General features: G+C 47.7%; 2 protein-coding genes across 3 annotated transcripts in view; one reads left to right on the top strand and one right to left on the bottom strand.

Moving 5' to 3' along the window:
- The window catches only part of PLAT (plasminogen activator, tissue type), a 32,937-nt gene extending 31,786 nt beyond the window's left edge, over nt 1-1,151 (top strand). For both annotated transcript variants that reach the window (XM_035119540.2, XM_035119539.2), the window contains exon 14: nt 187-1,151. In XM_035119540.2, coding sequence (XP_034975431.1) covers nt 187-345 — 159 coding nt within the window. In that variant the 3' untranslated portion in view covers nt 346-1,151. The remainder of the gene's footprint in view (nt 1-186) is intronic.
- A 6,312-nt stretch (nt 1,152-7,463) lies between these two features.
- AP3M2 (adaptor related protein complex 3 subunit mu 2) lies at nt 7,464-24,189 on the bottom strand. Its single transcript, XM_035119674.2, has 9 exons — nt 24,091-24,189; nt 22,650-22,992; nt 20,426-20,597; nt 18,281-18,418; nt 17,948-18,033; nt 14,539-14,672; nt 12,126-12,333; nt 10,225-10,369; nt 7,464-8,863 (listed from the first exon to the last, which is right to left on the bottom strand). Exons 2-9 carry the CDS (start codon nt 22,920-22,922, stop codon nt 8,763-8,765), a joined length of 1,257 nt encoding a protein of 418 aa, XP_034975565.1. The 5' UTR covers nt 22,923-22,992; nt 24,091-24,189; the 3' UTR covers nt 7,464-8,762.
- Nucleotides 24,190-25,458: the final 1,269 nt, after the last annotated feature.

The following is a 25,458-nucleotide window of genomic DNA, read 5'->3' as shown; positions in this document are numbered from 1 at the left end:
CAGCTCATTTTGGCGCCTGGGTATAGGCAGCTTATTTAGATACTGGTTCCTGGATCTGCTGATCGTAGGAGGACTAGGAGGCTAACTGTGGCTAAAGACTTGTCTCCAGTGAACTTTAAAATGAATAATGAACCTGTTGCTCACCTAATTCAGCCCTCCCTTTTCTTTTTTCTTTTCTTTTCGCAGGGTGATTCTGGTGGGCCTTTGGTTTGTCTGAACAATGGCCAAATGAACCTGCTGGGGATCATCAGCTGGGGCGTGGGTTGTGGGAAGAAAGGCATTCCGGGCGTCTACACAAAGGTGGTTCACTATCTGAGCTGGATTCAGGAGAACATGAAGCCTTAATGGCACCTGCAAGCCAGTCATTCTTCCCCCTGGAATCTCCTTGCATCAGGGAGAGACAGTGGATGGCAGAACAAGAATCTTGTTTCCATATGTATGGAGTTGGAGCTGGCAGAAAGCAGGGGGGGGTGCATGTCTGAATGCACCTGCATGTCCAGCATGCATTTGACCCCGACATGCACTTTCTATGAGAGGAATGAAATCTTCAGCATAACGCCACACTTGCATTGTTTAAAGGAGTGTATATCTTTCCCACTTCCACCCAGTAAAGAACTTTTCAAACCAGGAAGTACTCTAAAGAGCAGTTGATGAACAGGAAAAGACAGAGAGTATATTACTCTATCAGCAGGCTACACAATAATGATATGTGGGCAGCAGCCAGTAATAATAAATTCTCTCTCACATGCTTAGCCTGCTGAATGAAGAAAGCTCCAGTTTCTTCACACAAAGGTATGCGAAGAGAGTGGGGACATTGCAAAGAAGGGCTCTGATCTGCCCACCATTTCTCCAAGGCAGGTTGCCACTTCTCTCCTGCAAGCCCCCCCCCCGAAAGACCCAAGGCTCCCCCAGCTGGGGACCAAATCGCACTTCTAGTCAGGAATGCATTCAGGTCCTTTTAATCCAAAAGTTTATTTGTTTGCAGGTGTTCAACCTTTCTGTGTATGTTTTATATAAATCACTCTTTAATACAATGTTAACCATCTGTCCAAGGGCAGAGTTGACTTCTGCCGCTACTTGAAAATACTCCTGTGCTGAAAATTATCCTTCTCTGTGTGATTCCTAGGGCATTAAACTACCTTGTCTTCGAATTAATTGGTGTGTATTGTATTAATTTGCTTCAATGTTTTTTTCTTTCATTTTTTTAAAAAAAGGGTTACAAAGAAAAGACACAGGCTCAGTGTGTATCAACTGATCCAGAGTCCCACTGAAATCCAGAGCACACGGTAGTTCTGCTTGCCCAGTTCCCACGCATTTTGAGGTGGGTTGTGCAGGCGATCTTTCTCCTAGGTTGGATGGCACCTTGTATGCCTCCTTCCTTTGGACCTTTGGACCATGTTAGCGAGGCCCAGAACAGGGTCTTGTCGCCTGGGCAGCCCAGGACCTCCAGACACACTGTCCAGGCTCGTGCCCCAGGGAGGTCAGGTTGACTTCACCTCCAGAGGTGCACTCCATTGTCTCAAGACTGAAGGACGCTAACTTCCAATGTTAGCCTGCATTTCATACCCCAGCTCTCGTATGCTGTTTTTCAGCACTTCGTTTTTTGACTTTGCTGCTTCATAAGCCTGGAATATTTCTCCACCTTTGATCCAAACAGCTACTTAATGAAAGCACATTCTCTCTCTCTCTACTGCTGTTTTTTCATGGTCTATCTTTGTCTCCTCTGCATTCCCTTTCTCTTGCATACCATAGTTTATTAGATTGCAAGTCTGGAGGTCAGAATGTGCCCCTCTTTGATTTCTGTGTGGTGCCTAGCAGGATGCTGAGGACAGCACAAACAGCAAATGTTGACGAAAGATCAGCTGCAGGAATCAAACAGTCCTTGTATATAGAAATGACAGAAATACGGTAGACAAAAGGAGAAAGAGAGTAGCAAGTAAAGGCAAAAAAAGAAATAGAAGTCATTCCAAAAGTATATTACAGTACTACTATTTCTGAAAAGAAATTGATGGCATACACAATTACTTGGGGATAAGTCCCACTGAATTCAGTATTGAGGTATCAGGGTTGGGAATTCCAGGCTTTTCTCCTCCCAACTTCACAAGGTCTTTCTGCTCTGCTGCTGTTCAAAGTTCAAGCCAGGGCTGCTTTGGCCTTCTGGTGATTTAGCCTTTCAGGAATGAGGGCCTCACTCCAACGCAGTGAACAAGGCGTTTGGCGGGAGGCTTGTTGACTCAGAGAAATGAGACTGAAGGAGCGTCTCCACCCCCATCGTTCTGCCCGGACACTGAGGTCCAGTACCGAGGGCCTTCTGGCGGTTCCCTCGTTGCGAGAAGCCAAGTTGCAGGGAAATAGGCAGAGGGCCTTCTTGGTGGTGGCGCCTGCCCTGTGGAATGCCCTCCCATCAGATGTCAAAGAGAAAAACAGCTACCAGATTTTTAGAAGACATCTGAAGGCAGCCCTGTTTAGGGAGGCTTTTAATGCTTAATGGATTATTTTATTTCATTTTTCTGTTGTAAGCTGCCCAGAGTGGCTGGGGAAACCCAGCCAGATGGGCGGGGTATAAATAATAAATTATTATTATTATTTCTCCCTCTCCAGAAGCCCCAACAACAGAACAAATGACGGCAGTAATGTGGGCGCTTTCTTGACTACCTCTGTTGTGTCCTTGGCATAGATCAGTGTTTCTCAACCAGTGTGCCTCCAGATGTTTTGGGACTACAACTCCCATCATTCCTGACCACTGGTCTTGCTAGCTAGGGATGATGGGAGTTGTAGTCCCAAAACATCTGGAGGCACACTGGTTGAGAAACACTGGCATAGATAAGCCATGGTCTTCCACATGATGTTGAACTACAACTCCCATCAGCCCGTCAGCATATCTTAGGGTTGCCATATTTTTTGGGAGGGGGCGAAGTTGTTGAGCTTTTCTATTTTTTGCCAAAGTTGCTGAGCTTCTTTTGCAAAATCTAAAAAAAAAGTTTTGAGCTATTTTTAAGGAAATTAGCCAAAATCCACACTTCCAACATGGGTTGCCATACATCCGGATTTTCCGTGATTTCCAACTGTTTCCAAGGGATGGATCCTGGCTATGTCCGGGAAATTCCGGACGTATGGCAATCCTAGCATAGCTAATAGTCAGGGATGATGTGACTTGTAATCCAGCAATTCCTGAAGGGGCACATCTCTGCCATAGAGATCTGGGGGCAGGGGCTGTCGATTTTGTGTAGTACCAGAGGTGTCTCCTTTCAGCAACTCCTGCAGCCAAGCCGGTGCCAAATGTATTGCTCTGTTTTCCTTTGGACCCCACCAGTGAGGCTGAGAGGCAGGTCTTATCGTCTGGGAAGCCAAAGACCTCCATTCACATGGCCCAGGCTGGCGCCCTGGGAAGGTCATTTTGGTGCTACTAAAGCAGCAAAAACAAGGCAGGAGGCAGCAGTCACGAGTTACTGTTCTCAGCAGCCACAGCAGGTGCTGTGATTCTCCAGTGGTTTGATTCCCACCCCTGCCAAGGCATATGCAGATGGCCACAAACTGATACACACCACCACAAACGGTGTGAAATCTGACCCAGCTGGGTGGGGAGGACACCTGTTTGTAGGGAGGCTCACTCACAAAAGTTGCTGGCGGAGGGCCATAGCTCAGAGCACACACTTTGCAACTGGGTCAATGGAATAAGGATTTGTCTCCTTTAAACCAATCCCTTATTCAAAATCACGAGGGCTGGAATCTTTATCTTGAGAGGGAAGGGTTTTATTTTGGAGGTAGTAGAGTGCACACAGAAGGTTCCCAGTTTCAGTCCTCAACATTTCCCTGCCCCAAACCCTGAAGAATCACTGCCAGTCAGTGTTGGCAACACTGAGCTCAATGGGCCAACTTGGCAGGAGGCAGCTTCCTATATTCCCATTGGACTGAAGGTGAGCAGCACAAGACCATCAGATCCAGCAACTGGAACCAGGCTCTCAACGGGCACCAGGAGACAGCAGCACGGAAGGGAGCAGCAGCAGCATCACCTGGCAGGCAGGGCAGCCCAACACTAATCTTTCCAAGGTCAAAAGCAGAAAGCAGGCAAAGTCGTCTCATGAAGAGGATGCAAACTCATCAGGAAGGCCTGATGATGATACAGAACTGGGTCATCCCAGGATTCAACTTGGAAGCAACATCACATTCCAGGCCTTTGAGCAAGCTGAACTTGCCCTCGGAGATCAAAATCAACAGAATGCTTCCAAATTACCAGAGTAAGCATACTGGTTTGTTCTTTTGTTTTTATAAGTTTTATTGGAAGTTTTCCACATAAAATACAATACAAGCCAAGCTTATCTAAAGAGAAAGTGAGAGAGCAAGAAAAGCAAGAATAGAATCGCAGAATTGTAGTTAGAAGGGAGCCCAAGATTCACCCAGTCCAGCCCCCTGCAGGGCAGGAATCCCAGCCAAAGAATCCATGACAGATGTCCATCCAACCTCTGCTTCAAAACCTCCAAGGAAGGAGGGTCCACCAACTCCCCAGGGAGTCTGTTCCACTGCCAAACTGCTCTTACTTCAGGCTCTCCCTGCCTGAAAACTTGGGAGAGCTGCTGGCCAGCCAATGTGGACGAATGAATCCACTGGTCCATCTCACTCAGTACTGTCTGCACTGACTGGCAGCAGTTCCCAACCATTTCAGAGGGGGTGTTCTCACCCCTACCTGGTGGGGATTGAACATGGAACCTTCTGCATGCAAAGCAGATGCTCCGTCACTGAGCTCTGGCCCTTCCTTAATACTGGGCTAGAAGGAACGCTGGTCTGGCAGGAGAGTAGCATCTGCTGCTCCTGCCTAGTCCATCATCCTCTTGTGGCCACCGCAGGTGTCCCTTGGGAAGCCCTCAGTCGGGACACAAGTTGTTTCCCAGCAAGTGACATCCTGCAACCCTGTCATTAGCTCACATAGGGCGCAACATCTACAGAAGTGCTGCACCTGCTCCCTTGAAATGAAGCAAGACATTTCCATCCATGGGAGGAGCCGCGGAAGAGCCTGGTCTCAAGTGCAGGATTTCCTCCTTGTTGTACCTGATGGGCCAGATCTGTGCACCTCCTGCTCTCCTGTCCTTAAATGGTGCCAAACATCACCCACCCACCCAAACTAGGCCTTCCTTTTGGCTCCCACCTGAGAAGGCCCACTGGTTTGTAGAAGGAGAATAACTATACAAGGGCACAGAATCACCATTCCTGGAGTTGCAACTCCACCTATTGAGCATGGGAAACAAGCACATCTCTCCCTCCCACAGAAAGAGTAGAGTGCACTTCTCACGCGTGCCAAAACCACACCTAAGCCGTGGCTTTTCTTTACTTCCACACACTCTCCCATGGGTGTGGGCTTCAGCCCCGCTGTGCAGATCCAATTCCATTGCTAATTACAGCATGCATTGAATATCATCCTTCCATATACGGTGCTTTAGGACCCTAAAGGATGGCTTTCTTCTGCGTAAATCGGCCTGAAAGTCTAAGATCATCCTTTGAAGCAAGCAGGGAAGGGCTCTGTTCCATTGTCTTCATGGAATGCTCTCTTGACACCACCTCTGATTTCTTGCCTGCACCAAGTGCTGAAACAGGAACAGGCCTTCTACCTCATGTAATCCCTGACCGCTTCATCCTGGGCTCATAATTCTTTTACATCTAAGTATATGTCTTTTGTACTTGTCTCCAGTTGACAGATCTTGAGGCTATAGTATAAATAAAACACACAACAAAGCAGATCACACAAGCCTGAAGCCTTGCTGTAGATCTGTCTTTATGCCAGAATTCATTTGGTTTTATTGAGATTTTGTTGTTTTTAAATAGTTCACTACTGTTATGCACTTTTATATGAAAATATCAGAGACCAGAGTTGCTTTCACACGAGCTGGGCATGTTTAGCCTGGAGAAGAGAAGGTTAAGGGGTGATATGATGGCCATGTTCAAATATATGAAAGGATGTCATATGGAGGAGGGAGAAAGGTTGTTTTCTGCTGCTCCAGAGAAGCGGACACAGAGCAATGGATTCAAACTACAAGAAAGAAGATTCCACCTAAACATTAGGAAGAACTTCCTGACAGTAAGAGCTGTTCGGCAGTGGAATTTGCTGCCAAGGAGTGTGGTGGAGTCTCCTTCTTTGGAGGTCTTTAAGCGGAGGCTTGATAGCCATATGTCAGAAATGCTTTGATGGTGTTTCCTGCTTGGTAGGGGGTTGGACTGGATGGCCCTTGTGGTCTCTTCCAACTCTATGATTCTAAGGATTGTAGATGTGGGGGGTGGAAATTGTAGGTAGAAAAGGGCTGCACTCAAGGTTGCAGACACACACTGCCGAAGCCACACCCCAACATTGGCCTCCTCCACACCCACAAATTGTTGTTTAGTCGTTTAGTTGTGTCCGACTCTTCATGACCCCATGGACCATAGCACGCCAGGCACTCCTGTCTCCCACTGCCTCCCGCAGTTTGGTCAGACTCATGTTCGTAGCTTCGAGAACACTGTCCAACCATTTCATCCTCTGTCGTCCCCTTCTCCTAGTGCCCTCCATCTTTCCCAACATCAGGGTCTTTTCCAGGGAGACTTCTCTTCTCATGAGGTGGCCAAAGTATTGGAGCCTCAGCGTCAGGATCTGTCCTTCCAGTGAGCACTCAGGGCTGATTTCCACCAATTAGGCATTTGCAAAGGAAAGCCTCCCCATGTTCACATCTAGGCAGGATGTGTTTGGAAGTCTAGACATGTAGACTTTCCTTTGCAGGTGTCCACTCTTAATGTGCAGGAGTGATGCACAGTCTTGGGGCTGAGGACAGAGGGCTGGCCCTGCAGCCTGTCTGGATGTGGACTCCCCTTTGCATGGGGAGCTGAGGCTTAAGTCAGGCAAAGGTCTGTGGAAATGCTGAGGCAAGAACAGAAGGGCAGACCTATTGCTGGTGGGGTTGTGCTCCCTCTGAAGGACCCAATTCAAGTTTTGTAGGTGCTCTCAGATCTGGAGCTGCTTCTAGATCTTCGGGTGCTTTGGCCCAGTTTCAGCAGGTATGTCACCAGGGAGGGGTTCCCTGGAGAAAGCAGATCTGGCCGTGACCTTAAGTCACATTTGGATCAGATCAACACATGGAATTCCTATTCAAAGGTGTTTGGAAATGACAGCTGGTGCAGATTCATGCAGACAGACAGAATACCGCATTACAACAGTCTGCTAAAAATGGCCACCACCTTACAATCTGTTAGTGGCTGCAATTCAATGGGCTGATGAGTACATCTGGGGTCTTACTCTGTAGGAAGGTGATCATTGAGGGTGGAGGAAGTTCCTTTAAGAGAAAACATCCATTACTACAAGGGGATGCACCTCATTCTGTCTTCTTTGCACTCAGAGAGTAGCAGGGATCTGACGGGTGAAAGGGTCTTCTGAGATTCTGACCCACCAGAGTCCTGAAAAAGCGATCCAAGGTACACTGCCATTTTAATTTTTTTTTTTAATGGGCACTTGAATTGTGAAGTCCAGCGTGCAAGGATTGTTTTGGCACAGTAACTAACCAGCTTCATGGATTCTCCCCACGTGGCTCACAGCTGCATGCTGTGCTTTTAGAGTTCTCAACAATGGGGACATTCAGAAGATGGTTTGCTGTGTCAAAAAGGAGACAACCTGGCTTTGCCACTTTTTATAAAACAAACAAGCGTGCAAATTGATGTAAGCTCTGACTTGTATAGGAGCGATATGCGTAAGAGAGAGGACAGCCAGGAGAGCAACACACAAGTGCCTGCATGCAGGAAGACGAGCCACAGTCCAGCAGCAAAAGCCCCAGGCTCCCCCCCCACTCCACTCCACTCCCTGAATCCAGCCTTCACTGTCTTGGTGCCCTCCAGATGTTTGGGACTACAACTCTCATCAGCCCCAGGGTGGTCCAAAGCGCCTGGAGGTCAACCAGGTTGGTGAAGGGGCTGCCTTAGCAAAACGTAGGACACATGGGACACAGCCTCCCCTCTCACTACAACCCTTCAGTCAAGAAAATAACGGGGATTTTTTGGACAGTGAAAGATGGTACAGCAGCAGCACCAGCCCTGAACACAGTTGCATTTTGTGTCCCACTGCTCTCTGGATGAACAGGCAAAATCTGCAAAAAGCCATTCGAGGCAGATGTGTGTTGGCCCGGCCCTTGGCAGATCTGCAAGGAGCTCAAGTGCCTCTTCCATGCGACCTTCAGGCCCCCGCAAGACTATTAGCTCTTTCCAACCTCTTCCCCAACCCATACATTTAAAAGGGGAAAGGAGGAAATGAGGAGAGTGTCCTGTTCCCCCATCCAGTCCTCTTCAGCCAGCTCTTTGTCAAGGATTTACGGGGTGGGGAGTTCTTCCCTAGGCAGTCTTTGAAACAAACAAGAGTCCCAGATGCAAAAGAGCAGGAGTGTTCAGGATTAAATCCCTCAACCTCTAAAGAAGTCTCCTCCTCCTGTCTTCAGAGGCCACTGGAACTCCAGCCAGCAAATAACTAAGCAAATGCCAGCCAAAATATAGGGAGAAGGGGGCAGGGTTTTCATGAGCTGAAACATTCGCTGGTAAGCTGGGAAGATGGTTCAGTTTCCCGTTTGCTCTTCAATCCCACCCAAGAGCTTCACAATTTAAGATCCAGGTGTAATTGCTAGGTGGGGGTGGGGGGTGGGAAGAGATACCTGCCTTGACCTACTCCAGGTGGGCCATAGCAAGGAGCAGCTCTGGAAGATGGGACAGAGTTGGACTGAAAGTCAGGGCAAACGCAAGCCTTTCTGTGGGCAGGACCACCGTTAGGTTCTCACTTGGAACTTCCCAGCTTTGGTCATGTACTTGATCCCTTTGAAAGGCTTGTATTTCTCTCCGTACATGTCCAGGCGATTCACTTTCAAACCTAGGAGGGTGGAAAAGGTCAGGAGAGAGGTTGGGGGAGAGCAGACATGGTGGCTCTGTTCTGCCTCCACTGATGGAGGTTTCTGGGAACCACAGGTGAGGAGAGTGCTCTTGCACTCAGGGTCACTTCCCAGGGCATCAGAGTGTGGGACTAGATGGGCCACTGGCCTGATCCAGTGGGCTTCTCTTAGCCCCTTAGGATATTGCGACTGTTAAGCACATACCCTGTATCTTCGAAAATAAGACGTAGCCATAAAATAAGCCGTAGCAGGATTTTTAGGCATTCAAGGAATATAAGACATACCCTGAAAATAAGCCATAGTGTGGTTTTTTTGAGGAAAAATAAATATAAGACAGTGTCTTATTTTTGGAGAAACACGGGTATGCATAGAACTGCTGAATCTGCATGAAACCTATTATGCTAGAGATGGGAAGGAGCAAAGGAGGGGACTAATCGTCTGCTGCAGTCCACTGAGCCATATAGCTTCTTTCACATGTCCCCCTGTAGCAGTAAGATTGCTGCTTTGTACATCCCTGTCTTTAGGCACCAGGCAAAAAAAAAAAAAACCTCTATAACCAGGACTTTGGCCTTTAACTATCTGTGGCCTTTTAGAAGGGGGTGGGATGTTTTAAATGTATCCCCTCCCCTGGTTTTAGTGTATCTTTTAGTGTATCTCTGTGGGGTGGGTGAGCGGGTTGTTAAGTCACTTTAGGTTGCCTTAGGCAAGATAATGCCACTAACAAGTTTAATAAGGACCACAGCAGGCAGGAGGCCACAGAGCCTAGGAGAAGTGGCCATCTTCCGGCCAGAGGCTGCCCCTTTAAGGATACTGGTTCCCCAAAGGACGTGGAGCTAGAAGAGGCAGGACGGAAGGCAGAGGCTGAAGAGGCCTCCATTCACTCCCAACCTTCTCGTAGCAAGTCACTCACTGGGCACGCTCCGTGCTGCTGAGCCAGCTGACCTGCCTGGATGCATGAGCTCCTGCAGGAGAAAGGGGATTCTCTAGGATGGTGTCCAGGATAGAGAATGTTTGGCCTAGAAAGACCTACCTGCTTTGGTCAGGTGTCTCTTTTAAGAAACTGGCAAAGGGGACACTGGGCATTCATTCAAACACTGATCCCCCCCCCATCTATTTGCCCAACAGAGTGGGAGCTTTTCAAGGTGGCTCAAAGCACCATTAAGATAGAATAAGGGTGGCTTTTGTGTCAGCAACAGGCTGTTAAATTGCCTTGCAGGCCCACCATCCTGTGCTGTCGCCTGCTTTGCTTTATCCCAATTGGATCAATCGGGAGAGAAATGTTCCAAAAGGAAGTGCGTAAGTTCAAAAAAGTATATTGTCCCTGAACTCTGGGCCCACATACCGGAAATGGCCAGCTGCTGGATTTTGAACTGCAGGTTGATGGTGGGGTTTTCGTCAGGCTTGGAGGCTCCTGCCTGGAGGCCCAGGGTCCCCTTCAGGTTGGGCAGCTTTTGGGGGTTGATCTTGCCCACATCCCAAGACAGCAGCTTCACGGGAGAAACAGAAGACAGGAAACCAGAGAGCTTGGAGTCAGTAAGCCAGAGGAAGGTTGAAAGCCAGTGTGATGTCGTGGCTAGAGGGTCAGACTAGGACCTGGGAGAGACCAGGGTTCAAATCCCCACTCGGTCACTGGGTGACCTGGGGACAGTTGCTCACTCTCAGCCTAACCTACCTCACAGGGTTGCTGTGAAGATAAAATGGGGAGTTCCTTGGAGGGAAGTTGCGATATAAAGGAAATAAATGAATAAATAAAATAAAATAAGGTTTGGGGCCTGGAAAATGTAGGACTTGCGGTGCTGACACACAGGGAGGAAGGGTATCAGAATATGCCTCTTCCTTGATCTCAGACGTACAGACCAATCTGCAGCTAATGCACTGTGCATTCATTTGAGTTTACATCTCAACCCTCCTCTTGTGTGCTTATTGAGAAGCAAGTTCTTGCTCTATTCAGGGGATGTAAGTGTGGATAGGAAGCTTTAGTTAATCATACAAGACACCCTTCCCTTTGGAATCAGAGGGTGGGGAGGGCAAAGGGAGGAAACAGTAAGAACAGGGGCTTCTAAGCAGTGGTGCCCTCCCTGGGGAACTCTTTGTTTGCTCACTGGACAGCCTCTAGTGGGCTGACCAAGACCTTTCCTCTGTTAAAGCAAACTGGTGATTCCTATTGCTGCAATCTCCAGTTCCACTCTACTCACTTGACGGCCTTGGCGAATGCAAATTGTTTTTAACTTGGTTTTAATCTATCAGTGCACATGCACATTGTGTGGCCTGTCTTCGAGTGTCTTGGCTTTGAAGACACTCGAACTCAGGACGCAAGGGAGAAACGTGCTAAGAGGAAAGCACGCTTGGCAAATCCACACTGTGATCAACTCCCGTCCAGAAACCGATGTCCCCACTGTGGTGGAAGGACGTGTGGATCCAGAATTGGTCTCCACAGACACTTACGGACCGTGTTTATGGAAGACAATCTTACTCGGCTACAAGGGATCGCCAAAGAAGAAAGAACATTGTGTGGCAAGCAGGAATGCATCTCAGGTTCTCATTTTTTCAGTTGTAATATCTGTACTCCAAATTTCTGCAGCAACTTGTGGATTATTATTTTTTAATCCTCCTGAAAATTCACCAGTATTTTAGTGCTAATTTCTCCTAGTAAACACATTTTGGTATTCTATTTTTAGTAATATACACAATTTCACAAGCACTTTCCTGTAATATAATGCATTATTGTATGTTGTTTTCACTAATACACGTGTTTTTATGCACAGTTTAGTATACATTTCTGTACACATTACAGTGGTGCCTCGCTAGACGAATTTAATTCGTTCGACGGGTCTTTTCTTATAATGAAAAAATTCGTCTAGCAAATCCCATAGGAATGCATTGAATTTTTTTTAAATTTTTTTTTGCCCATAGGAACGCATTAATTGAATTTCAATGCATTCCTATGGGAAACCGCGATTCGCTAGATGAAAACGAATTCGTCTAGTGAGGCAACCTCCGCTAGAAAAAACCTTTCGTTAAGCGAAAATTTCGTTAAGCAGGGCATTCGTTAAGCGAGGCACCACCGTACTTGGCTGGAGAAATGCATGCAGAAATTGTGCCACTTTAATTGCCCTACTTTGAAAAGATGTTGAAAAGCATCTACAGTAAATGGGTCAAGAGGCTCTCATCTCTCTTCCTGGAAGACAAGAGAAATTGTTCAAGAACCAGACTTTGCTGCCCCATTCCCACCTTCCTTCTCACCTTTGTGACAGGATCAAACGTGTGTGTCCCCTGCGAAGGCGTGAGGGTCATGTTTAAGACGCCTTTTGGCATCTGGCTGGTGACCATCACCCCCTCCACGGTCTTCCCCATCGTCTGCTTGGGACCCACTGTGATCTCAAAGCGGCCCAATGAGTTGCTGTCCCGGAAACTGATGTTGTGCTTCACATAAACAGGGATGGACACCAAGCTGGAACAGAAGAGACACCATTGCAGCAGCAGTAAAAACCAGCTCCCCCCAACCTGGTGTCCTGCTCCATATGTTTTGGAAAACAACTCTCATCAGGCCTAGCTAGTAGGGTAGTCACGTTTCGGCGCTGTGGTCCAAACCTCCCCCTCCCCTCCCCCCACTGTGCTGGCCAACGATGATGGGAATTGCAATTAAAAGCATCTGGAGCAGGGCACCAGGTTGGAGAAAGCTGCCCTAACCTGCCCGGTCCTGTGTAGCAGGCTAATGTTAAGCAGTCACATGTGATGGTGCTTCCCAGAGGATGGTGATGCTGGCTGGTGTCTGTGGGGAGCAGGGCAAGGAGGGGAGAGTCCTTCTGGAGTAGGCTCCGATGTCTTCCTTGCACAATGATGTCTATTATATTTTAAAGGTTTCTAGTCCTTATGACTGCAAAGGAACGCCTGAAAGAATACCTTCCCCAGGTTTTCCATGGTAATTTCAAATACATTGGCAGTAATATGCAAGAAGCCAGAAGGGACTGTTGAGCAGCACTTTTAGTGGTCTGAGAAGTGGGATTTCAATATCCTTGGGCAGTTCCTTCTAGACTTCTAATCTTCGCCAAAAATATATCCAGTACAGGCAGTGACTGTTTTAGGTGCATCTAATATGTGCTCGATCGCACATGCGTGAATTGTGCTAAACTTTGATGTTACCCAAAAACATCACAAAAAGCGGTAGGGTGGGGCAGAATGAGGTGTTTGCAGGCTTCTTCAATGGGTGCTCTGGTTAAAAAAAGTTTCACACAAGCACACAATGGCAAACAGAGTTGCTTGTAGGCTTCCTTTGCACAATGTGTTCCAGGTGCATCATTTGGGAATGCCTCGTGGAGGATGAGGATTTTTGTGGAGCCAAAGATGCACTGTAGATCTGAAACAAAAAAATCTTGGGGGGGGGCAGGGACAGTAGCTCCCAAGTGCTTTTTTCATTTTAAAATTTGGCTTGCAAAACTTACATTGTCAGCATTCCCAATGACAACTACTGTCAGATATATGGATTTTAGACAGTCAGTCCCTAAGCATCATCACCTTAAAATTCATGAGTACTGCTCTAAAAGCATCTCTCAATACTGAATGGCAATGTCAACATTCTTAGTTTGTGTAAGGTTTTGTTTCAGCTCTACTATAGAGCAGATTAGGTGTGTCATCTTGCTTTTTCAAGAGCCAGTCTAACTAGGGGAAATGGCACTCCTGAAGGTCACTGGCAGGGAGGTGGGGTCCATCTGTGCACACCCCTAGCACCTAGTCTTCCCACCCTGATCCAGGACGTTCAGGAAGAGCTGCTCTTTGTCTTAATTCTGCTCTTCCTGTACTCAGTTTTAGCAAAGGGTCTGCAATACCCCCTTCCATCACTCCCTCTATTTCCAGCATTCAGGGATGTCACTGCTTATGGAGCAAAACCAGAAACCCCCGGGACTGAGAGTGTATGCAGCGGCCACCGAATACTGACTGACTGCTGGGGATGAGGAACAAAGCAGAGTATCCTGAACAGCAATACACCATGCTGTAACATTTCGTTGCAGGTTCCATGCGACACCTTCCAAGCCAAGGTTGACTTTATGCTCCACAGTTGCTGATTGGTTTCTGGGCCCAATTCAAGGTGCTCATGTTCATGTTTAAAACCCCAAACCCTAAATGACTCAGCCTCAAGTATATATATAATACCTGGCATCCTTCTTTAGACTGTCCCAGGCAGTAAGACCAGCAAAGGGGGCCCTCTTGGTAGTTCCACTTTCCTCAGAAATTTAGTGGGTATGTGGCCCAGAAGGGAGCATTCTCTGGGGTGGCCCCCCAGTTATGGAATTCCCTCCCCACACAACCTAGCTTTCGGCGAATGCTGGAGACATACCTCTTTACCCTTTGACACCTGAGATGTATTTTTTCAGGACCTACCGTATTCTTGTGAATGTAGTATGTTTTAACTGTTTTTAATACAGAATTTTAAATTGTTGTAACCCACCCTGGGACTTGATGATGAAGGGTGCACAACGAAGAGAAGAGAAATAAAAATAAAATCAAAAGGGGAATGGAGCCAATAAGAGGGTGGCAGTTCCCCTGGGTAGGGGGAGAGGCAGAATGTCACCCTGAGGGATTCCTTTTCAAACCAAGTGTTTAGGGAAAGATCCTGGACCTTGGGGGGGCAATGATTGCTCCCAACCCCGCTCCTTACTTCTGAGCACTGACATGATAGGACAGCAGGCGGAAGTTCCCATCTGGAGGGATGAAGGAGAGGATTCGTTCTGATTCCCAACGCTTGAAACGGACGCAGGGGTGGAAGCTGACATCGTCCAGCAACCTGGGATTCTAATGGAAGAAAGATAAAGACAGCAGAGATTTCTAACCAGACTGTTCTCTCTCCTGAAATCAGTGGGTTGAACCTTCTGCTGCCTGTCTCTTCCCCACAGTCCCTGATGGATTCCCAATACCCATTTCAGGGGTCTAATTAAGGGATAGGCCGTTGGGACTCTGCCCAGGTAACACACCCTCCCTGGCCATGCATTGCACCCTCCTTGGGTGCTTTCACTTGGATAGGTACCCTTTCAGGGGCAACTTAGCCATAGAGGCTAGTGGTGCGGGGAACCACAGCACCACATTCTCGAGAGTGCCACAGAAGAGGCATAGGCTGGACGCGGCATCTCCCCGCATCAGCTTGCTGCCCTCGCGTGTCTCGGCCATGCCGCGCAGCGCCCGGAGCTTCCGTCCCACTGGAGGAGCGCCAAGGCGCACCACAGTGCGCGCGCTTCGCCAGACCCTCGCAGTACGAGAGGGCTGACAGGAGGCGGCCGCCCGCCGAGGGCAAGCACCGGAGCTGCTGCCTCTTCCTTGCCGCCAGGAGCCCGCGCCTGTCCTCAGCACAGCAGCAGCAGCACCGAGGAAGGGAAGCATGGCACGGGCTCCTCCTGGGCTTTCCCGTCTCCCCCTCGGCGAAGGGGCCCTCAGGGCATGGCGGTGGGAGCTACCGAAGCGCCAAGGCGCACTGTGCGCGAGGGCTGACAGGAGGCAGCTGGCCGCTGAGGGCGAGCCCCGCGCCTGTCCTCAGCACAGCAGCAGCACCGGGGAGGGGAAGCATGGCGCGGGCTCCTCCTGGGCGCTGCCCGTGGCAGAAGGAGCCCAGCGCACCTCAGCCCCACTAATGAGGGGGATCCATTTCACAGGATCCATTGGACATTTTTTGCTTTTTCTAGCTTTTTTGCTTTTTCTAGCTTTTCCAAAAGGGCTTTTTTGCCCATCCAGAACAAACGCAAGGCAGAAATTCAGCAGGTGCAGAGAGAGAGAGAGAGAGAGAGAGAGAGAGAGAGAGAGAGAGAGAGAAAGGATGCTGGACTAGGTGGGCCACTGGCTAACAACAGGGCTTTTCTGATATTCTGATGGAACCTCCAGATCTAGGGGCAGTCTATCTAGAGTCTTAGATTCCTTGGGGCATTTGGCCACTGTGATAATTAATAGGGCGATGTGGACCTTTGGCCTGATCCAATGCCAGGGATCTGCTGGTAATCTTCTGTCCTCTGGCTGCCCTCCAAATGGAGGAATTGCCCTTCTTTACCCTAAATTTTGACACCCAAGTTCTGTATCTAAGGACTCATCTAATTCTCTTGACTGTAGTTTGCTATAAACTGATTTTAATGTGGCATTTTTAAATAGTTCCAGCCCACACTGGGACCTTATGGTGAAGTGCAGGTAAGTAATCAATATATATATAAAAAATCAACAATAACCCAAAACGGCCTGATCCCTCATATTCCACTGAGATCTCTGGGGGAGTTCCTGCTACTGACCCACTAGAGGCCATGCATTCAGTATAATAGGCCCCAAAGCCATTGGAACTCCCACCCACCTGAGATTAAGACAGCCACCCTCCTTGAACTTCAGAACATGACCTTCAGAACATGACTAAGCCTCTTTTTTTTATTCCAGCAGGGATTTTAAGGCAGGGTTTGGTTTTACGATAAAATTTTATTGTTTCCTTTTGCTGCCTGGGTTGCTTTTCATGGATGCCACTTAGAAATGCCAATTATTTGGTGGCACATAAATGTCTCCGGGGGAAAAAAAGATCAATAAATCCATGAGGTACCACTGTATTTGACTTCCTTTTGATTTTAAAATGTTTAAGGTTACTTTGTTGTTAACTTTTCTGTGTTCAACGTGACCTCCATTGCAATGTTTTGTTTTGAAACTTTTAAACATAATATTTTAGTTTCCCGTGAATTACACTGCTTTGAACTTTATATTTGACTTTCTTTTGGATTGCGTTATTTGATGTTTTAATGTAGGGCTGTAAACCACTTTGAGATTTTTGGCTTGGAAATAGAAAGCAGTACAGAAATGAATGAAAAATAATGATAATGTCTCCCCACGCGCGCACACACACAAAGAATGCCGGGGACTGAAGTTTGTGAAGGGTTCTGGGAATTGTAGTTCTGTGAGGGGTGGAACTATAGTTTCCAGGATTCTTTGAGGGAAGCCATGTGCTTTAACTGTTTGTTGTGGATCTGACTAGAGAGAGGAAGGGTGACCTGACCTTACTACGCTTCTGGTTATTGCCCCCTGCATCACAGGAGTCCTGGGCCTGTGTCAGGTCGACAACTATGGGAAACGGGGGGGGGGGGCGCCAGAGGGATCTTGGCAACCCCAGGGGGTTGCCAAGAAGGAAATATGGCCCTTCAGCTGAAAAAGTGTCCCCCACCCCTAGTCTAAACCCTCCTTCCCACCACAACACTCTGCAGTGCCTTCCACCCCCACCAGCCAAGCCTGCATAGCAAGCCCCCCTTGAAACACTCATCAAGTGATGAAGGACCACACAAGCCCCCTTGGCATTGATGGCCATCAGAGGTCACCTGAAGAGAGGCACGGAGAGAGCAGGAAAAAGGTATTTCTCTGTTGTTAGGCTCCATACAGCCAGACATGGAATGCCTTCCCTAGGGGGGCCTGCCTGGGGCTTACTTTGATGCTGTACTGATACCAGGCAAATAAGTTTAAAATTTGCCCAAGCATCCCAGAATGCAGCAATTTTCCTGCTTGGCTCCTCCTGCTTTTTTACTATCTGGCATGTGAATGTTTTTATGCACCAACTGTTCTACTATATTACATATGCCACCCTCCCTGACATTTTTATACAGAAGAGCAGCACAGAGTTGTATCCAATTAAACTGGAACCATTGAGTTTAATGGAGCACCCACCCATGTCATTCCACTTCATTTGTTCTGCAATGTTTGCCCAACACGACCACATCATTGCTGCCCGGTGGGCCATTATTGCACTATAGCGCAATAAAAGAAGGATAAAAAACAAACAGAATATTTACAGTATAAAAAAATTATAAGTTTTCAGCAGAAAGTTACAAGACATGCATGGATTGGAAATGAAGCAGGATTTCTGCCCCGAACCCCAAACGTTTTGCAGGCAAAAGCAGTATAGCAAGTGGGATTGCATATAACTGCCCCATCAACATCATGAGTGCAAATAATCATGAACACACAACAGAAAGGACATACGGAGGGTACCATAAGCTTGTGATAATCCTTAATTCCAGTAGCAAGAAAAAGAAAGCAAGCAAGAGGTCCTTCCTCTCAAACTTTACCATAAAGGAGAGGGTAAGGTCTGGCATCCCAGTTAATTTCACACAAGCATCAATCACCCCTTGGATTTCAGCCGTAATCGTGGAACCTGCCATGGGAAATAAAAGCCAAGTGGGTCACAAAGGAGGCCAGGAAACCCCAGGGAAATCACTTTGTAAGTTACGTCTGAAAAGAAGCATGCAAACACCATCACTGACGAGGGAAATTAAATGAACAAGAGGAGGGGAATGCGTTGAAATGTGTCTTCCTTTGGCCCCAAATGCTGCTGCTTCTGTTCATTGAGGCAAGGGCACTGCTGCCTAGAGGCGATGCCATGCAAATATAGCTCTATGTACCTGATTTGTCAATGATGACATCTATCTCCTCAATCACATCAAAATAGGCCTCATTGTTGGTGTACTTCACACCAGTTCTTCGCCAAGGAACGACCGACAGCTGTCCTGTGGGGAGCTGCTCTCCCACATTGGTGCTTCCTGAAAAGGGTAAGAGAGATGGCAGTAGAAAAGTGGACAGCCACACCCATTTCCTAATTTCTCATACCCATATAACACAGCAAAAAACTGCTATATCCCTCAGAAACGACAGTATTTTCAGATTGCATTTAGTGCAAGGAGTTCCCACCAAGAAGAGCCAAAATATTTTTCTTCTGCATACCAGATTCATAGGGCAGAAGCTGTATGTATATGGAAGTTTGCAACTCTTGCAGCAAAATATCCCACAACCCAAAGGGAGCAGCTAAGTCTCACTAAGGTTAATGAGAGCTACTCACACATAAATTTGCTCACATTTTTATGGCAAGGAAGGCACCAAACTTGGGGGTATTTGTGTCTTCTTGAAAAATCTTCTTTGCACATGTTATTGCAGGTCTGTTAGGCATTCGCCCTCCAGTGACACCTTCTGGAGGGATGTTCTGGTACAGTAGGAGAAGTCATGAACATTCCTATGCTTACTAAAATTGTGTATAAATCTTACAGTGTGGGAACATGGGAGGGCAAGATCCCCGCTGGGATTCTGACTGTTCGTTTGTGGATCGGAACAAGTTATAAATAAAATAAAATTAAAAATAAAATCTTTTCCCCATTAGCAAGACAGATCCCATCATCATTAGCCCTGAGAACATTGTTCTCAAACTGAAGCATAAGGTCTTGGCTACCTTCATCCTCACAGAGATCTAGGATGAATGGGAGAAGTTGCTTTTTCAGGTAAGCTTTGTTTGGGTCCCCAAGGCTACAGTTGGAAACAATGGGTACGTGCAACAGTTAACCATAGCTTCTACTTATATTCAAACCAACAAACTATGGTTAACTGCTTCCAAGCCAACCAACTTTAAACGGTGTCTCCACATTCTGGCTTGCTGAGAAGCCATTAATCATAGTTTGCTGGTTAGTACATAATGAGAAGCTATTTTTAAACTGTGGCTTCCTGGCTCATTTCCCCATCATATGAAGGGAGCAGCAAAGCAGCTGCATGTGAAGGAACAACGCTGGCTCATAACGTGGTGTATTAAGCCAAGATTTGATCATCCAAACACAGCGACTGATGACCACATAAGACTATTTGAAGGTAGGAGCTGTGGGGGCTTTTGCAGGCATACAATTTGCATGCAAACCAGGAATGGGATACCCTCTAGATGTTGTTAAGGCTCCAAATCTCCTCATCTCTGACCACAGGCCATGTGAGCTGAGGCTGGTAAGAGTTGGAGCCCAATGATATCTAGAGAGCAATAGGTTCCCTGCCTTCAGTGCAGACAATCAGCTCACTGTCTGAGGAAAACTTATTGACAAATATTAGAAGTGGAAAGCGGTCAAACCCAAATATGGAGAACAGGTGTTGAACTGAATATGGGTCAGTTGTCAGCGAAAAGGTTGTCTACATGCAGAATAGTGTCTCAGAACCATTCGGATGTCTTGTTCATGAGTCTTCATGACATCATCTGAACTGAGCTAAAAGAGCTGCCTCTTCCATTTATTCCAGCTGTTCAGGAGGATAAACCTGGCTGTGCTCTTTGTCAAGAGGAGGTCCCAATGCCACATGCACTTCCCCAGTGAAAACAGTCAGCCATGGAATCCATCTAGCACATGCAGTGAAGATTCTTCATGAAGTTATGAACCACTGGCAGTAATCTTTGAGAATTCCTGGAGAACAGGCGAAGTCCCAGCAGACTGGAGGAGGCAAATGTTGTACCTATCTTCAAAAAGGGGGAAAGGGAGGACCCAAACAATTACCGCCCAGTCAGCCTGACATCAATACCAGGAAAGATTCTAGAGCAGATCATTAAGCAAACGGTCTGTGAGCACCTAGAAAGGAACGCTGTGATCACTAAAAGTCAGCATGGGTTTCTGAAAAATAAGTCATGTCAGACTAATCTGATCTCATTTTTTTTATTTTGTTTCAACTACGTCAGACCAACACGGCTACCTACCTGTAACTAGCTCAATAAATAGGTTATCTGGAGACCACACATACACAAAATCACAGACCTGTAATGGTGTTGACGACTGTCCGTAGGATGGTCGGGGGCTTAATCAGCTCCTTCAAAATGTTGGACTCAGTAGCCAATGGGAATCCATTGTCCAGCATCTCCTCCAGCACCTCATAGACCACCACGACATTGTCCTTGATGACAATCTCAGAGCAGACTCCAAAATAATCCTGTGTGTGGAAACAAGGTTGACAAGCCTCCTCAGGGTGTCTGCTGAAACAGGCCAAAGAGGGAGAGCTCCGCTTATTCCCCATGAAAATAAAAGCCAGAGGTGGCTTTCCTGTGTAGTAAGGTGAGGAAGCCACTTCAAACAGGAGTTTTGAGGTATCACTGGGAGCAGCAAAGTGAGAGATGGAAAGTCCTGGCCCACGGGATACAATCCATGGAGATGTTCTCTTGCACAAGATCACAAGGAATGAATGGGACAGCAAGGGACCAGGTTAGCTCAGCCTTTTCCATCCACAGTCCATGCAGGTGACTGCGATCTATGGGGGGGGGCACTGCTACCCATACCAAAGACCATTTGGCAGGGGTTCAAAGGAGGGCCTTTTCCATTGTGGAGCCCATTTTGCGGAACAAGCTCCCTATAGAGACCAGGTGAGCATATACAATGGAGGCCTTTTGCAGACAACTGAAGACCTTTCTGGTATTCCTTGACCTTTTGTATAGAACTCTTTTAAGAACATTTTAAGAACCTGCTGGATCAGGCCAATGGTCCATCTAGTCCAACAACCTGTGGCCAACCAGAGGTCTGTGGGAAACCCGAAAGCAGCACAAGAGCAGTCTCACCCACTGTGGTTTCCAGCAACTGGAATTCAGACGGAATTTTGCTCTCTTGGTTGCTGCTGCTGTTGAAAAGTTTATGGCTTGTTGATGTTTTAACTGGTGTTATTTATTGATTTTATGTATACTGTGTAAACCATTCTGAGATTTATAAAATGTATAAATGAAGAATAGCATTTCAGTATTTTAAAAAACCAAAACACAGTAAAGTAAAATAATTGGGGAACAATGTTGGTCTACCTGGAAGTGAACCAGAGCACTCTGTAATAGTGGTGAGAATTCTGGAATAGGGCCATGGAGACAAGTGTTTAAATGTCACCCAGCCATGAGGCTCACAAGGCACCCTTGGAGCTAGTGACTATTTACTGACCTAATATCTCCTACAGGGGTCTTGTGAGGATAAAGTGGGAATATTTTGTGTGGTGGGGGGCAGGGACAGGGCAGGGCGGAGAGACCCATGTTTGTCACCACAAGTTATTTGGAAGAATTGCAATATAAAGCTATTAGAAGTTAGGAAGCATCTGGCCTTGTTCATTTCAATGTGGAGAACATCACCCTGGACTGTGACCCAAGTTGGTTTGGAGTTTCCCAGATTTGGGAGGGTGGGCTCTCCTTCCCCGTCTTCCCCAGCCCTTTTCTTCCAGACACCAGGAAGCTACAGTGGTAACTGGAGGAGGAGAAAATGAGGTACATAAATAATGAAAGAGTGCAGAGAAGCATCCCTGATGCTCAGCTCATCAGATTACAACTCAGATTCCATCACTGTTTCTCATATGCTGGCAGGTAGTTAGAAAATTGTGGTGGGTGTGCAGTCTGAGCATGCCCAAAGTAAGAAAGGAGGCGAAAGCCATTTTTCTGTAAGGAAGGGTAAAAAATTAGGAAGGAGAACTGGAGCATCTCTGAGGTGGCCTTTTAAATGGGGGTCTAGGAGTCTGCGTGGCCAAGAGCCCAAAGGAAGGGTGGTTCTTCAGTGGTGGAGCACCTGCTCTGAACGCATCTCCAGGTAGGGGGGCAAAAGACTCCTGCCAGAAGCCCTTTAGAGCTGCTGCCAGTCAGTGGGACTGGTGGCAGGCAACCTCTGGCCCTCCAGATGTCGATGGACTCCAACTTCCATCCTCCCCAGCCACCATGCCCAATGGCAAGAGATTGCATGAGTTGCAAACATTTCCTGAAAAGCGGTCTGAAAGCTTAACAAAGCTTAACAAATAGGTTGTCCAACAACAACCTAACAAACAACCTAACAACCTAACAACCAAACAAATAGTTCACCATCTGGAGGGTTTTGAGCCCCCCCCCCCACTGTGTAGACCATGCAAAACTAGATGGCGCAGTGGTCTGACGCTGTATAAGGCAGCTTCTTATGTTCCTGATCATGAGGTGCCCTGTGACAAAACACAGAATCCTGCACCAGTTTCTAGTCCTCATGCCATTTTACTTACCTGAAAAGTATCCACAACCCGATGAAGAAATTCAATGACAAAAAGTGGGGGTACCTCTGTCTGGATCACTGCCACAAAGAATATCTTGTGTCGATAGACACTCAAGAGATAGTGGTGAGGGGTGGGGATCACGGGGGGCACATTTTCTGCCTCTGAGGCTCTTTCTTGTGCCTCAAAGAAATAGTCACAAACCGAGCGGCTAACCACACTTTTCCAGTGTTTCTCCAGGAAGATGTCTCCAGAAGAGTTGATCAGGAAGAGGCTGTGAATCATGGCTGGTCAAACAGGGAAGCCCAACGCTGGAGATGCCTTGCCAAGTCAAGAGGAAGATGCTACTTCCGATCTTTAAAAAAATCAAGTGACAAAATATATATTACTTCATTGAGCATTATTGAGGAAGGCCACCTCACAAGTGTTGTAATAGAACCTGGGAGACCAGGATTCAGATCCCAGCTCAAGCATGAAGCTCACTGGGTGATCTTGGGGCAGTCACTGTCTCTCTGCCTAACCTACCTTACAGGGTTGCTGTGAGGATAAAAAGATGGGATATAAAAGGAGTAATCAGAATAAATAAATCTCAGGACCAAAGGAATTTCATCCCACCCAGTCCTTATTGCCCAGCAGTCACAGCAGCTCCCATCTAGCTGCTCATGATGGTTCACTGTTAATAACCATGATGGTCATGATGGTTCACTGTTAATAACCAAGAATAACCAAGGAGGTGGAATTATGTGTGGCTGGTCTAGTATACAGTACATCCACCATTAATGCCCCATTACTGTGTCAATGACATCTCGCAGAACAGATCTTCTTCTTCTTTTCCAAATGATATTTATTGATTTTCAAATAATACAAAAGCTACAAAATACATAAAAACAAAAATATCAAAAGACAAAAAGACAAAAATAAACACACACACACCCCGCTTTCTCTAGGGGAAGACTGGCAAGTGCAATTGTGGATCCCTGAATAGAAAAACAGGAATGTGGATGCTGGAGACCCTGGTGATTATTCCCCATTGGCGAAATCCCTAGAGACTATGGCTCTGAAGTCCACACACTGAATCCCAAGTGGCCACAGCCCCCATCTGCAGCATCCCTGACTATGCAACACCTGTCGTCCCGGTGCATCCTTTGGACCACCCTGGGGATCTCAGCCTGCAACCTTCCCAACCCATTATTCTACGAGGCTACCCGCAGGTCTCCAGAGTCCCGACCCGCGCCAGACCCCGCCAGGGCGGGGGGGGGTGAGATCCCTGAGGATCTTCGCAGGCCTCGAACAAGCAGGGATCTGCTCCCCGGCTGCTCCGAGCTTCTCCTCCAGCCCTCACGCGCCTCCTCACGCTCCCCAGTTCACAGCCCCCACCCGGTTCCTCCCAGCCCCGCATGCACCCCGGAGCAGCCCCTGCCAATGCTCCCCTGACCCCCCCCACCCGTCTCACCGCTGCCGATCCCCGGAAACCCGACTATTCCTCGCCAGAGCCAGGTCAGCTTTCGTCGGCAGAGACGGGAGGGGGGCTCTCCTTCTCCCTCGGCCCCGCCCCTTGCCCCGGCTCTCTCCGCTGATTGGTTCGCGGCAGACAGCCCCCTCGTCCTCTTGCCGCCAGCAGCACCAGCTGGGAAGGGGACGGCGGCGTGGGGCGGAGCTCCTCCACGTCGGCCGCTGATAGGCTGGAGCGTAGGGGCAATAGCGGGGCGACGTACCCGAGTGGCAGCCGCGGCCGCCCGTGAACCTCGACCATAGCGGAGAGCGGGGCTGGAGATTGGTCGGCAGCGTCGCCCGAATCCGCGTCTCGTTCGCCCACGCACGCGCGGCGCGTGACGGTCAGGTGGGTCTCGCGCGCCTCCCGCCAGTTCCCTCAGGCGCGAAAAATGGGCGGGGCAGTTACGCACAATGACGTCATCGATGAGCAGCAGCAGCAGGCGGATTATTATTGCTCTTTTATAGGCGCCTGAACAGCTGAAGGGGGGGGGGTTATACCTGGGCAGTTACCTTTCCACAAGGGCCAACACTGCTGTCCAAATCCAGCATCGCCTGAGCTCTGCCAGCGCGGCTTTCTTCCGATTGAAGTGCAGAGTGTTTGAGGACTAGGACATTCGCAGGGAAACAAAAATGCTTGTTTACAAAGCTATTGTACTACCAACCTTACTATATGCTTGTGAAATATGGACCACTTATAAATGTCATCTCCAATTCCTTGAAAGATTACATCAACGGCATCTCCGAAAATTTTTACACTTCATGTGGGAAGCTAGAATTGCCCTCCACAGTCACTTAGGACTCATTGTTAAACCTGTGTTTATGGAAGACAATCTTACTCGGCTACAAGGGATCACCAAAGAAGACGACAGGGAACCAGGCAGAGGGCCTTCTCGGTAGTGGCACCCGCCCTGTGGAACACCCTCCCACCATTAACTCTTGCTGTGCTGCACTGACAGATGGCATGAAATTAAACTTCTGTTTGAAGATGAGATCAAGGAGGCTGCTTTGATTTCTTAAGCAAGTCCAAAGCAACTGCACTTTCTCCTCCCTCTTGGGTTAGTGGGAAGTGATTAGAGCCCTTGGTATTATATCTATTTCTAATATCTATTTTAATTATGTCTAAAAAATTCTCTATACACTGCTATTCATAAAAAATAATATCAGAGCAGTTTACCACAATTGTGCATAAAATCATACAATCAAAAACGGAAAAAGGACAAAATCAGAAATCAGCTACAGTATTGTGAAAGGATGATCACCCGGCTGTGAGGCATGAAGGCCGCTCCCTGCAAGGCCCTTTCCACCTGGTCTAGGGGGTGGGGCCCAG

Source organism: Zootoca vivipara, chromosome 6, assembly GCF_963506605.1.
Source record: "Zootoca vivipara chromosome 6, rZooViv1.1, whole genome shotgun sequence".
NCBI lineage: Eukaryota > Metazoa > Chordata > Lepidosauria > Squamata > Lacertidae > Zootoca > Zootoca vivipara.
This window is presented reverse-complemented; position numbering and strand designations above follow the sequence as displayed.

What these genes read in the sequence shown, in the direction of transcription:
- AP3M2 (XM_035119674.2), bottom strand. Translation starts at nt 22,922, where the DNA reads ATGATTCACAGCCTCTTCCTGATCAACTCTTCTGGAGACATCTTCCTG. An exon ending in GGGTTGTGGATACTTTTCAG is followed by an intron (nt 20,598 to 22,649) that starts GTAAGTAAAATG and finishes TTCCACACACAG; the next exon opens with GATTATTTTGGAGTCTGCTC. An exon ending in AGTCGTCAACACCATTACAG is followed by an intron (nt 18,419 to 20,425) that starts GTCTGTGATTTT and finishes TACCCTTTTCAG; the next exon opens with GAAGCACCAATGTGGGAGAG.